Here is a 13,890-nt window from a genome sequence, read left to right on the forward strand (position 1 = left end):
CTGGTCAATGCAGTTGCAGGTCCCTCTTAGGGGGCTGTTGTCTCAGGTAATATCTCCTCAGCAGTGAGGAGCACGTTTCTGCCTCCGCCATAGCACAAGAGTGGTGGATGCACTAGTTGTGTCCGTCCGGGAAACCTTTAGTCTTGAGGTTACACCGGCAGAGGTAGCTGAGACTGAGATTCCTTTTTGGTACTTGTTAGCCTACCAAAAGGGCGAAGGATTTTCCTTTACCCAAATGGGGTCGTTTTGAAACGAACCCCTGTTATTTCCAAACGCATGGCTAGGTGCTATCCGTTTGAGGAATTCCTCTTTATAGGATAGACGGTACCACCTGCTGTCTTGCCACAGACTGTTAGGATAAAAAGACCTCGTAACTAACGAGGACCTTCCTTTTCTGCTCATAAAGAGTTGTTCGTTCCGCGAGGGCGGTCAATAAGGCGAAACCCTCCAAAGCCCCTTTAGAGGGGTTTCAAAGGGCGCTGGTCGGCTAAACAAAGAGTCCGGCTCAGCCAAGCCTGAAGAATATAGCCTGATGCGCCCCTACCCATCTCTGGGGTGGGGGGGATGTCTTCACCGGTTTCTGGAGGACACAGGATCGAGTTTCGATCACTTCCACCGGTGCGATTCTTCCCTTCTAACATTGAACGGTTTCAGGGGTTCTATTCGAACCTATTCACAATGCCCAGGAAAGAGGGCAAGGTGCGTCCAAATCTGGACTTGGGAAGAACTAGAGTCCATCTGTACAGTGGTGGCCTCCCTGCATCAGGGGGATTTCCTGGCGTCCATAGACATATAGGATGCCTATCTTTATATCCCCATCATCGCAGGACATCAGCGTTTTTTCGCTTTCCCAAAGATCATCCCTGGTTCCCACCAGGAGACTGAACTATCTGGGCCTAAGGTTGGATACATCCTGGGCAAGAGAGTTTCTCCTTGCGGAGAAACTCCAGAAGGTTCAGTCAACGATTCGGATGTTGCTGTCCGTCAATTGGCTGGGACTGATGGTGGCCTTCTTAGAGGCAGTACCGTATACCCAGTCTCATACCCGAATTCTCCTGAAGGAGATTCTTTTTTAATGGAATCAGAATTCCGATTCTCTGGACAATCGGATCCGGTTGAGCGAGCGGACCAGGAAGTCTCCGATGCTCAACCAGGGGAAGTCATTTCTTCCGATAGTATCCAGATTACCAATAAGAGTATCGGAACTGAGAGCGATCAGATTTTGTCTGATTTACTGGATCGAGCAGCTCTGGAGCAGCCCGATTCGGATCCAATCGCATATGGCCTCTTCATCCAGAAGTTTTTCACTAGCTGTCCCTTCATTGGGACATCCCGGATGTGGATCTGTTGGCACCTTGGCTCAACAGGAAGGTGCGGGGGTTTGTAGCTCGCGCCGCGATCCTCTAGCGGACGCAGCAGAAACGCTGATCGCCCCGTGGGGGCAGTATCAGCTACGGCATGCCTTCCATCCTCTCAAGTTGCTGCGGGAACTTCTTAGCAGGATAGAGGTGGAGGGAATTCCAGTTATTCTGGAAATTCCGGACTGACCTCGTCGAGCCTGGTACGCCGACTTGGTGAGGCTAGTCGCGGACGCTCCTTGGAGACTTCCTCTCAGGGAGGATTTGCGGTCTCAGGGACCGATCTTCCATCTTGCTTTACAGTCGCTGGCTTAATGGCCTGGCCATTGAGACCCAGGTACTGAAGGACAAGGGAGTGTCAGCTTCAGTTATTCCTACCTCCAGTTAAAGCAAGGAAAGCGACTTCCAGCACAAGGAAGTCTTATATTGCATGGTGTGAATCTATTGGATTTCCCCCACATACCTATTCGGTGACCCGAATTTTGGTCTGTCTGCAACAAGGGGTTGAGCAGAAACTATCCTTGAGCACGATCAAGGGTCAGGTTTCCGGCGTTAGCAATCTTCTTTCAAGAAACCTTTGGCTAATCATTCCTTGGTGCGGAATTTCATCCAGGGGGTGCGACATCTGGCTCCGCCAGTGCGCGCACCCTTACCGCCTGGGATCTTAATTTAGTGTGGTCGGTTCTTCAGAAACTTCTCTTTGAAGATATTAGGGAGATTCCCTTGCTTACATTTTCCCAGAAGGTGGCCTTCTTGGTGGCCATTACTTCTGTACGCAGGGTGTCAGAACTGGCCGCATTATCCTGTCGTTCCCCAGATCTGGTGGTTCATAGGGATAAGGTGGTTCTTCTTCCGAATCCATCCTTCCTTCCTAAAGTGGTTTTCGTAAGACGGACTCACTTTTTGTGATCACGGATAGCCCTTGAAGGGGGTTGCCTGTGTCTGCCGCGACCATATCTACATGGATCAGTCAGACGGTGGTACAGGCTTATTCTATTAAGGGTCGGAATCCTCCGTTCCCTGTTAGGGCGCACTTCACTCGAGCGCTCAGTACTTCCTGGGCCTATCGCCATCAGGCGTCAGTGGTCCAGGTATGTAAGGCGGCCACCTGGTCGTCGGTACATACCGTTACAAAATTTTATAAGATTGATGTGATGGCATCGGCGGATGCCTCATTTGGCCGCAAGGTTTTGCAGGCCGCAATTTGAGGAGACCGGTGGTCTACCTCGGGGGTTTTTTTCTGTTGAAAAATTTCTGTTGAGTCTCATCATTGAGGATGAGCATTGTAAACTTCTAGTTGGCACCGGTTGGGCCTTCTAGATTGGATTTGATTTCCATTTTCCCACCCCTCATTTGTGGTATTGCTTTGGGATGTCCCGAGGTTGTTGAATCACAGAGGACTACGTCTGTCAATGAGCGATAGAGAAAAATGGATTTTTGTAAAATCTTACCGTAAAATCCTTTTCTCTTAGCTCATTGACAGACGTAGTACCCGCCCCTCTGTTTTTGAGTTGGGTTGGTTAAATTCTCTAAACACTGCTTTTGTGACATAACTGATTTGCTAGAGCAGGCAGTGAGAGGATATACCCTCTGGGACTGCCCCTAGGGTGTGGCCAGAACGTTTTCTTTCCTGTCTAGTCCTACTCCTGTAGAGGGCAGCATAACCCGAGGGTGTTGAATCACCGAGGACTACGTCTGTCAATGAGCTAAGAGAAAAGGATTTTACGGTATGATTTTACAAAAATCCATTTTTTTGCTCTTAACTGACCACAGCACTTTCTCCCAATCCTTCTCTGAATCATTTAGATGTTAATTGGGAAACTTCAGATGGCCTGTACATGTGCCTTCCTGAGGAGGGGGACTTTGTGGGCGCTGCAGGATTTCAGTCCATGGTGGCGTATTGTGTTACCAATAGTTTGTTTTGGTGACTGTGGTGCCAGCTTCCTTGAGATCATTCACAAACTCCTCCCTTGTAGATCTGGGCTGTTCCCTCACTTTTCTTATGATCGTCCTTACCCCATGAGGCGAAATCTTGCATAGAGCATCCAGACTGAAGGTGATTGATGGTTATTTTGTATTTCTTCCATTTTGCGAATAATTGCTCCAATAGTTTTCTCCTTCTCAAGCTATTTGCTGATGGTCTTGTAGCCCATTCCAGCCTTGCACAGGTCTACAATCTTGTGCCTGACGTCCTTTGACAGCTCTTTGGTGCTGTCCATGATGGTGAGTTTTGAATGGAAGAAAGAGATTCTGTGGACAGGTGTCTTTTATATACATAACGAGTTGTGGTTAGGAGCACTTTCTTAAATTGATAGGCCTAAACTGTGTACCACATGAGCATTTACTGTAGCCAGCCTGTGGGAGCCAGAATATTGTTGGTTGGTAGGGGTTTAAATACTTATTTTGCTCATTGAGCTGCAACTCAATTTATAACATTTGTATCATGTGTTTTTTTTCTGGATTGTTGGTTCATATTCTGTCTCTATTATTTTAAAATACACCTATGATAAAAATTATAGATCCTTCATTTCTTTGTAAGTGGGCAAACTTACAAAATCTGCTGGGGCTCAAATAAAGGATTTTTAATACAGAAATGTTGGCTTACTGAAAAATGTCCATATACAGTAAAGTATGCACTCAATATTTGGTCAGGGCCCCTTTTGCATGAATTACTACATCAATGCGGCATGGCATGGAGGCGATCAGCCTGTGGCACTGCTGAGGTGTTATGGAAGCCCATGTTGCTTTGATAGCGGCCTTCAGCTTGTCTGCATTGTTGGGTCTGGTGTGTCTCATCTTCCTCTTGACAATACCTCACAGATTCTCTTTATGGGGTTAAGGTCAGGTGAGTTTGCTGGCCAATCAGGCCCAGTGATACTATGATCATTAAACCAGGTATTAGTACTTTTGGCAGTGTGGGCAGGTCCCAAGTCCTGCTGGAAAATATAATCAACATCTCCATAAAGCTGGTCAGCAGAGGTGCTCTAGAATTTCCTGGTAGAGGGCTGCGCTGACTTTGGACTTGATAAAACACAGTGGGCCAACACCAGCAGATGACATGGCTCCCCAAATCATCACGGACTGTGGACAATTTTGAATTTGATTTGGGAATAAAAGTCCCAGAGTCTGGAGGAAGAGTGGAGAGGCACAGAATCCAAGTTGCATGAGGTCCAGTGTGAAGTTTCTATAGTCCATGATGATTTGGGGAGACATGTCATCTGCTGGTGTTGGTCCACTGTGTTTTATAAAGTCCAAAGTCAGCGCAGCCCTCTACCAGGAAATTCTAGAGCACTTCATGCTTCCCTCTGCTGATTGAGTGCATACTATACCGTACATGGACATACTTTTTCATACTTTTCAGTAAGCCAACATTTCTGTATTAAAAAAAAAAAAAAAAAATAAATATATATATATATATATATATATATATATATATATATATATATATATATATATATATATATATATATATAAAATATATATATTTTTTTTATTGGTCTTATGTATTATTTGGATTTTCTTAGATACTGAATTTGGATTTTCACTAGCTGTAAGCCATAATCAATCAATTAAAAGAAAGAAATGCTTGAAATATGACTCTGTGCGTAACGCATCTATATAAAACATGAATTTCACTTAATGACTGAAATAAATGACCTTTTTGATGTTATTCTAATTGCACCATAGATGTTTGCCCCCTGATGGCACTCATGCTGACATTTAGGTGTGTGTTTGATTGCTGTTTGTATGTCAGATTTGATTGCAAGGAGTGGGATGATGGTGTAACCTTAGAGCTGGATGATATAAGTGTTGGTAGGTGGAGCATCCCTACCCCAGTCCCTCCTCATCCCTGCATCCACACTCGGTCGCCTCTGCACTGCAGATTTCCTCGACAAAAGCCAGCTTGTACCGATCCACCGATACCGCTGAAGCCGCACTGCTGCTGATCCTGGTGATTGTAGGGGAGAGGAGAGATCGGTCCCAGTCCCTGATCCCACTATTGGCGTCATTGATGGGAAGCAGCCGCCGGTGAGGAGGAGGCTCAGCAGCTGTCAGCGGGCTGTCATTGTACCTGTAGCCTGGGATCGGGACTCCTCCATGAGACAAGACAGGCTGAGCTGCAGTGTGCGGAGAGGGGGACGATGCTTGAAGAGGCAGAACGCCGGAGGAGGAGGAGGAGGAGTGGGGAATATCCTGAGCAATGTACTAAAGAAGAGGAACTGCATCTCCAGGACCGCACCGCGCCTGCTCTGCACCCTGGAGCCAGGTGAATGGGCAGCTTCCGTTACACGTCCTCCGGGCCTACGAGGGACTTCTGAGGTCAGGCACGGAGGGCGATCTGGACCCCCCCCCCCTAATCTTGGCTTAACCCTGCATTGTACTAGTAATCGGCTCAGTGGCACCGGTTGCTTTGTTGTTTTTCTGGGTGGTAATCCATTGTAGATACAAGGGGATGGTGTGCAGGGACGAGGGAGCCGACTGATGGCACACCATGGCGGGGAAAGGATGGAAGGTCTGTGCTGTGTATTGTGTGTACTGTGTGATATGTACTGCGTACTGTGTGCTGTCACTGTGTGCTGTATACTGTCACTGTGTGCTGTGCATTCACTCATCGGTGATGGGAGAGTGACGTCACCCGGCGGTGCTGGGATCAGTGCGGGGCGATGAGCGGGGATCAGCACTGGACACTGGACAGCGCCCTCCGCACTCCTCCTCTACTCCTCTACATGACACACTGCCTGCTTCTCCTCACACCTACACATATTTATCTATAGAGAACCTTCACATACATCATACAGTCACAGCACCCCCTCTACTCATGGAGCGCACACCATTTATACACAATAATAATAATAATGTGTATCCTGTGCGCTCCTGAGGGCTGGGACTGATAGGAATGTATAGAATATGTAAAGTACTGTGTACATTGTTGGTGCTATATAAATAATATTGTTGTGTATATATCCTGTGCGCCCCTTGAGGACAGAACTGATATGTAAATTGTTGGTTCTCTGTGAATACCTGTAAAATGTTTGTAGTAGCATTACAGGTATTTTATATAAGATTAACCACTAACATTATTACAGGTATTCCTAGAGAACTGACAATTTACATATGTTATACATTCACATCAGTTCCTGTCCTAAAGGAGCACACAGGATATGTATACAACATTCTTATTATTACTACTGCTACAGGTATTCATAGAGAACCAACAATTTACATATGTTATACATTCACATCAATTCCTGTCCTAAAGGAGCACACAGGATCAGTGGCGGCTGGTGCATTGGGGTGCAGGGGCTCTGCACCCCCCTATCCATGCATCCGGCCCCCTAATCTACATGCAGGGGCACCGGACGCATTGAGTTCAATGGGGCTTTTTTTTTTTTCTTTAACCATGTGATTAGAGCCAGAGGCTCTAATAGGCTAAAAAAAGGGCAGGCTCAGGGCGCAGAGCACTGCGCCCCACGCCCACACGGTTGTGTGACAATAGCGAATGAAAATTTGCTGTTGTCACATGGATCCTCCTCCTGGCCAATCAGGAAGCGGGTCATGAAACCCCTTTCCAGATTGACCGAAAGGAGAAGCTATGCCATTGGGCATGGAGGAGAAGGGAGGAGAAGAAGAAGCAGAAGCCGCTGGCGCCGCACATGTCCAGGCAGGATGAGTGAGCCGGGGGGGTCCTGCTGTGGTCTTTGGGGGGTATGGTGCGTGTCCTGCTGTGGTCTTTGGGGGGTATGGTGCGGGTCCTGCTGTGGTCCTGGGGGGTATGGTGTGCTGCCTGTTTTTTTTTTTATTATTATTGGTATTTAAATAGCACCAACAATGTACACAGTACTTTACATATGCTATACATTCCCATCAGTCCCTGCCCTCAAGGAGCACAATCGAAGGTCCCCATCTCAGATGAACACATCCAAATAATAATGATGTACGTATATCTATGTAAGGTAGGGACTGGTGTGAATCTACATTATATGTAAAATGCTTTGTAAATTCTTAGCTCTATATAAATAAATGTAATACTAATAATAATTAATATTTATTTCAGGTACTTGTATAGCGCTGTGAATTTACGCAGCGCTTTACATATACATTACACATTCACATCAGTCCCTGCCCTCAATGTAAGGTAAGGTAGGGACCAATGTAAATTTACAATATATGTAAAGTGCTTTGAAAATTGTCAGCTCTATATAAATGTAATACTAATAATAAATTATATTCTTCTTATTATTATTATTATAGGTTTTTATATAGTGCCAACAATTTACATACAGTAAATGGTCCTTACCTCACATGCTCAATTAATATTATTTATTATTATTACTACAGGTATTTTTTTTAGCAACAGCAGTTTACACATATAGTAAATTTACATCAGTCCTTGTCCTCATGGAGCACACAATCCAAGCTCCCTATGTAGTAGTAGTATCAGTAGTAGTACCAAAATTTATGCAGAGCTTTACATATAATGTATGTGTACATAAGTCCCTTTCCTCAAGAAGCCTTTTAACTAAGGTCCCCATCATACAGACATACTATTATTATTATTATTATTATTATTATTATTATTATTATTGTAATTATTTGTTATTCTTCTTATTACTACAAAAGGTATTTACACAGAGCTTTACATATATTTTAAATTCACATCAGTCCCTGCCCTCAAGGAGAGCACAGCCTAAGGTTCCTAACTCACAAACATACATACTTGTTATTGGTGTTATTATTACAGGTATTTATAAAGCACCAACAATGGACGCTACACTTTACATATATTGTATGTTCACGGCAGTCCCAACTTCAGAGCGCACAATCTCTATCTCGTATACATACACACTCACATTTAGGGAATGATTTACATATATTTTACATTCACGTCAGTACCTACCCTCAAGGATCTTACAATCTAAGGTTCGTATCTTACATACATACATGCATACATACACATACCAAGGCCAATTTAGGTAGAAGCCAATTAACCTACCAGTATGTCTAGAGTGAGTTTGGAAGAAACGGGGTACCCAGTGAAAACCCCACACAACACGCAAACACTATGCTGCTAGTGTCTAGGTTGGGATTTAAAATGAACATCTTAGTGCTGCTCCAAATAAACTAACCACGAAACCACTGTGCTACCCCCAAATACAAAATATCCATAAGGGGCTCTCTGCATTATCAGCTGTAGTAGCCTCTGGTGTCTATTGTTGCTTTAATTTTCTAGACCACTAAACATGTTTATTTATTTTTATATTCCAGGGGTAGACACAAAATTGAAATTTACCTTGGAACCTTCCCTGGGGCAACATGGTTTTCAACAGGTAATGCTTTTGTACAGTTGTCTAACAGCAATTTTAATGTCTAAACCAGCCTTTCTCAAATATTTTCCTCCAAGAACCCTTAAAGCTGAACTCCAGGAGTGATCTTAATTGTATAACTCCTTTGGTCCAACTTGGACCAATGTAAGTATGCATAGATCATACCTGAGGGGCCACTGGAGAAAGCCGACAATCACTTCAGTAGTCGGTGCTACTACAGTGATGTCTGCAGCCCAAAAAAAAAGTACTGGGACACCTGCCATTACACACATTCAGTTTAATGGCATCCCAGTCTTAGTCCGTAGGGTTCAATATTGCAGCTAGAACAGCTTCAACTCTTCTGGGAAGGCTGTCCACAGGGTTTAGGGGTGTGTCTATGGGAATGTTTGACCATTCTTCTAGAAGTACATTTGGGAGGTTGGGCACTAATGTTATACGAGAAGGCCTGGCTCGCAGTCTCTGCTCTAATTCATCTCAAAGGTTGAGGTCAGGCCACCCCAAACTCGTTCATCCATGTCTTTGTGTACCTTGCTTTGTGCATTGGTGCAAAGTCATGTTGGAACAAGAAGGGACCATCCCCAAACTGTTCCCACAAAGTTGGGAGCATGAAATTTTCCAAAATGTCTTGATATGCTGATGCCTTAAGAGGCACTGTAAATAAAGGGCCAAGTCCAACCCCTGAAAAACAACCCCACACCATATTCCCTTCTCCACCGAATCATTTGGACCAGTGCACAAAGCAAGACCCATAAAGACATGAATGAGTGAGTTTGGGGTGGAGGAACTTGACTGTCCTGCACAGAGTCCTGACTTCAACCCGATAGAACACCTTTGGGATAAATTGGAGCTTAGACTGCGAGCCAGGCCTTCTCGTCTTGACCTCACAAATGCGTTTCTGGAAAGAACGGGCAAACATTCCCATTGACACACTCTTAAACCTTGTGGAAGTCTTCCCAGAAGTGTTGAAGCTGTTATAGCTGCAAAGGGTGGGCCAACGCAATATGTAACCCTACGGACTAAGACTGGGATGACATTAAGGTTCATGTGCGTGTAAAGGCAGGCGTCCCAATACTTTTGATAAAATAGTGTATATGTGCAACATTGAACAGTCATTTTTGTCAATGGTTGGATTTTGCTATGGCCCAAGCTATAAAAATGCAATTCTAGTTGTACAGAAAGTCTTTGCCTATGTAGGGGATAAGGTATACTGAGCTTTTATTTAACATTTTTAGTTTGGAAATGTATTGTCTTTTTCACTGATTAGTAACATATTAATAGGCGCTGGTTTAAACTAGGTACATTACTTGTATCTTCAAAGGCTATTTATACAATTAGAACATTCTAGCTCATTATTCAAAAATGTCAGGCATAAATAATTTATTATCCTTTAGAGTGTTGGTACTTACTTTTTTATAAGCGCTTGTAATTATATGGGACACTCATAGTACTGTTTTCTGTGTTTCTAGTGGTACGATGCACTCAAAGCTGTTGCCAGACTACCCACTGGAATACCTAAAGAGTGGAGAAGGAAAGTAAGTGCTTGTTAACATTTAAAAAATACATTTATAGAGCAGACTACTGTCTGTGCAGTGCTTTCAAAAATAACGAGATACTGTACAATCACAATCAGCAGTGGCCCGTCCATGAGGGGCGCAGGGGCGCCGCCCTCCCAAAGTTCAGCGCTGCCCCAAAGTTCATATTCATAGAACGATTTATTTTTGAATAAATGATAACATGACTACATTTTTTAACATCTTAAAGTTAAAAAAAAGTTTGTCCCATTTATAATTTAAAAATAAATCATTCCACTGTCCGGGGCACTGGACGAAGAGCTGTCTATTAGCTCCATCATTTTTTAACAAGCACTTGATTAAAGCCTAAAGGCTCTAATTGGCTTGTTTAATGTTGTCCTTGAGGTGCAGACCACTGCGCCCCAAACCCTCCCACTTTTGACTTTGACGAATGAAAATTCGCTATCGCGTCACTTTGGGTATTTCGTCCCATAAGATTTGGACCGCTGGGCATCAGGAGAGCCATGACAGACCAGGCTGGAGGGTGCAGGTAAGGACCTGGACTGGAGGGGTTTGTTTGCGCCCCCCCCCTCCAAAAAAAACTTATCACCAGCCGCCACTGATCACAATATAATTCATAGAAGATGATTCAATTACAAGAGGGTTAGGTTAAAATTTCAGTGAAATTAACTTTTTTTTTTTGTTTTTTTACTGATTACAGGTATGGCTGACACTTGCAGACCACTACTTGCATAGCATCTCTATAGATTGGGATAAAACTATGCGCTTTACATTTAATGAACGAAGTAATCCTGATGATGATTCAATGGGAATTCAAATTGTCAAGGTAATACTCTTCCACAATAGCTTTTAGTGTTAAGCCTAGTACACATGATGAGATTATTGGAGGAATGACTGTACGTTTTTTTTTTTTTTTTTGTAGTCTTCATATCAAAAATGAATAGGTCAGTAAAGTATGAAAATTCTCGTACGATAGAATAAAAAAATCCAAAGTGATGTAATGTGTTGTAGTGCATTTGTATTGTAATTTTAGATGAAAACTGTACTGATTAAACAAAAATCGTACGAGAAAAATATTTGGGTTTGTCCCTTCGGAAAATTTCGGATGAAAGCTGTGTACTAACAGATTATCATATGATCTCTTTGAAAGCCGTGTTTTTTTGTACGATATTCTGATCCTATGTACTGGATTAAGAAGGAGATGACTGTTTACTTTTTTTTTCTGGACCTGTATGCTTGCTGCTTCCATAGGAGCCTGCCTACACTTCATTACTGTGGTGGCCATCCTTAATGTTTTCTTTCCTCGTGCATTATGGGTAGTTTTGCATATGTGAGTCCTTTTGGACACTGGGGGCCCTGGAATATATTAGGCCATCCAGTTGCTGACAATTTCCTGATTGTGTAGCCTGCTGTTCTAGGAACATTGCTTTCTGAGTTTTGTGAATATGTAGGCTAGGTATCCTTGCTACAGTCTGGGCCATGGGGGTTGTTTTGCACAGACTTGTGTGACAAGAGGCTGCAGGTTCAGCAGGTTGTTATATAAAGGTCATATTAAACACTTAAGTTTGCATTTTAATGTTGGAACAATTAGACAGCAGTCTGGTTAAACTTGCTGACTGGTGATTCCTATTAAGTTGTCATACCTGTTTTTCAAAAACAAAGTCCAAGACCATTGTAGGGAAGTTTTAATCTACATACAGTATATACAGTGTGTGCATACATGCATAAAATTGACATGTATTCATTTTATTTATCGACATTAACCAAAATGTTGATTTGTCATATGGTAAAAAGTACACCCCTACATTTACCACCACTTCAAATTCATGAACTTAGAATCTGGTGTTTCAGATTATTTGCCAAAGATTAAAATCTCTTTAGGTTGCATGTAGGTGGAACTTGTCTTATTTAAAGACCCAGACATTTAGGGTCTGGTGTTCATGTTGCTGTTGTCATGTGTGGTGTCATCATGCCAAGATCAATATACCGTAGCTCTCTAAGGCCTCAATTGTGGATGGCTAGGAGTCTGGCCCAAAATGAAGTCATTTGATGGGAAAAACAGTCCCCAAGAACCCCAAACTTTCATTTTGGGGTGTTCGGGTAACTCTTGCTATAGTTCAATCAAAGTGCATGCATCTACAGTCTTAAAGAGATTGCACAAATTCAACCTGCTTGAGAGGAATGATAAGAAAAAGTATTTGCTGTCTAATAAGAACATTAAAGCAAGATTGCAGTTTGCCATTGTACCTATAAGCAAAGACTGGACCTTCTGGAACAATGTGCCGAGGACTGATCAATAAAATATTGAATTGTTTGGTCACAATAACAGGCAAAATTGCTGCAAACCAACACAGTATTTTAGGAAAAGAGCTCAATAACAAATGTGAAGCATGGTGGTGGAGATGTTATGGTTTGGGGTTGCTTTGCTGCTTACAGGCCTGGACAGCTTATAGTCATCGATTCTGCTATGCATTCTGCTTTATATCAAAGTGTACTTGGTGAAAATAGCCATCTGTCCAAATGTTGAAGCTGAACCGGATATGAATCTTTTAACACAATAATGGTTCAAACCAACTAGAAAATCCCCAAAAAAATTGCTCAAAAAGAAGTAACAGAGGGTTTTGGACTGCCCTAATCAAAGTCCTGATTTGATTCCCATTGACATTTTGTTGGGGAATTTTGTAAGGTTCATTCAAGGAAACCCACAAACATCTTGCAATCTAAAGGATTTTGAGTAAAAAAGAGGCCAAAAACGTCACTGAATCAATCTTAGAAACTGGTGGACAGTTATATAAAATGCAGAGAAGTTGCCATTTCTGCTACAGAGGGCAAAACCAGCCAAGGGTGTACTTTTTGTACAGTACTCCATTAAGCTACATTCGCACGGGCAGCTAGCCCGGGCGCGAATGACAGCGGCAGCAGATTTTGCCACCTGTGAGCGGCTAGCTGCGGCCGTTGAGCCCTATACACTTCAATGATAGGTTGGCGGTTGCAGCTATGTGATCACCACAGGTGATGGCTGACTGTGTGGATGGCTATGGATAGCTGTTGCCAACAGTGACCATCATTAAAGTGTTAATTTCGTTGACGAAAAATTTTTCAGCATCATTTTTGTTAGCGGCATATTTCCAGTGACAAAAAACTATGATGAAAATTAAATCAATTTTTGTCAATGAATGAAAATGGAACAGAAATGTGAGGGAGGGACATTTTTACCAGTGTGAATTTTTGGTTTCCCCCTAGCTCCGCCTGTAAAGCCCGTGAGTGTTTCCCCTCCAAGCAATCAAGGTAGCGAATTTTGCGTGCATTACAAGCCTTCTTAGACAACCGTCCAGAGCACCGTGTAGCATTTACAGGCCTCCCGACCATTCCAGGGCACTGTGTGCATTACAGGGCTCCTCCTTAGACAACCGTCCAGGGCACTGTGTGCATTACAGGCCAGCTCAGACCACCGTCCAGAGAGCACTGTGCAACATTTGCAGTGCTCCTCATGCCATCATCCGGACCACTGTGCATTACAGGCCTTCTCAGACCACTGTCCAGAGCACTGTGTGCATTAGAAGCCTCCTTAGACCATCCAGAGCATTGTGCAGTTTTTACAGGCCTCCTTAGACCACTGTCCAAATCTTATATTTTTTCAAACCTTAATACCACGAATAACCTATTCAAATTTTT

General features: G+C 43.3%; 1 protein-coding gene across 4 annotated transcripts in view; it reads left to right on the top strand.

The window, feature by feature from the left end:
* The window catches only part of TBC1D30 (TBC1 domain family member 30), a 162,302-nt gene that overhangs the window by 105,339 nt on the left and 43,073 nt on the right, over positions 1 to 13,890 (top strand). For 2 of the 4 annotated variants that reach the window (XM_082252866.1, XM_082252867.1), the window contains exons 1-4: positions 5,329 to 5,625; positions 8,625 to 8,686; positions 10,150 to 10,215; positions 10,916 to 11,041. In XM_082252866.1, coding sequence (XP_082108992.1) covers positions 5,457 to 5,625; positions 8,625 to 8,686; positions 10,150 to 10,215; positions 10,916 to 11,041 — 423 coding nt within the window. In that variant the 5' untranslated portion in view covers positions 5,329 to 5,456. Of the gene's footprint in view, positions 1 to 5,328; positions 5,626 to 8,624; positions 8,687 to 10,149; positions 10,216 to 10,915; positions 11,042 to 13,890 lie in introns of those variants that run through there. The other 2 variants (XM_082252864.1, XM_082252865.1) reach the window with 1 other exon arrangement.

The sequence above is a fragment of the Pelophylax lessonae genome (genome assembly GCF_965119305.1).
Source record: "Pelophylax lessonae genome assembly, chromosome: 4".
NCBI lineage: Eukaryota > Metazoa > Chordata > Amphibia > Anura > Ranidae > Pelophylax > Pelophylax lessonae.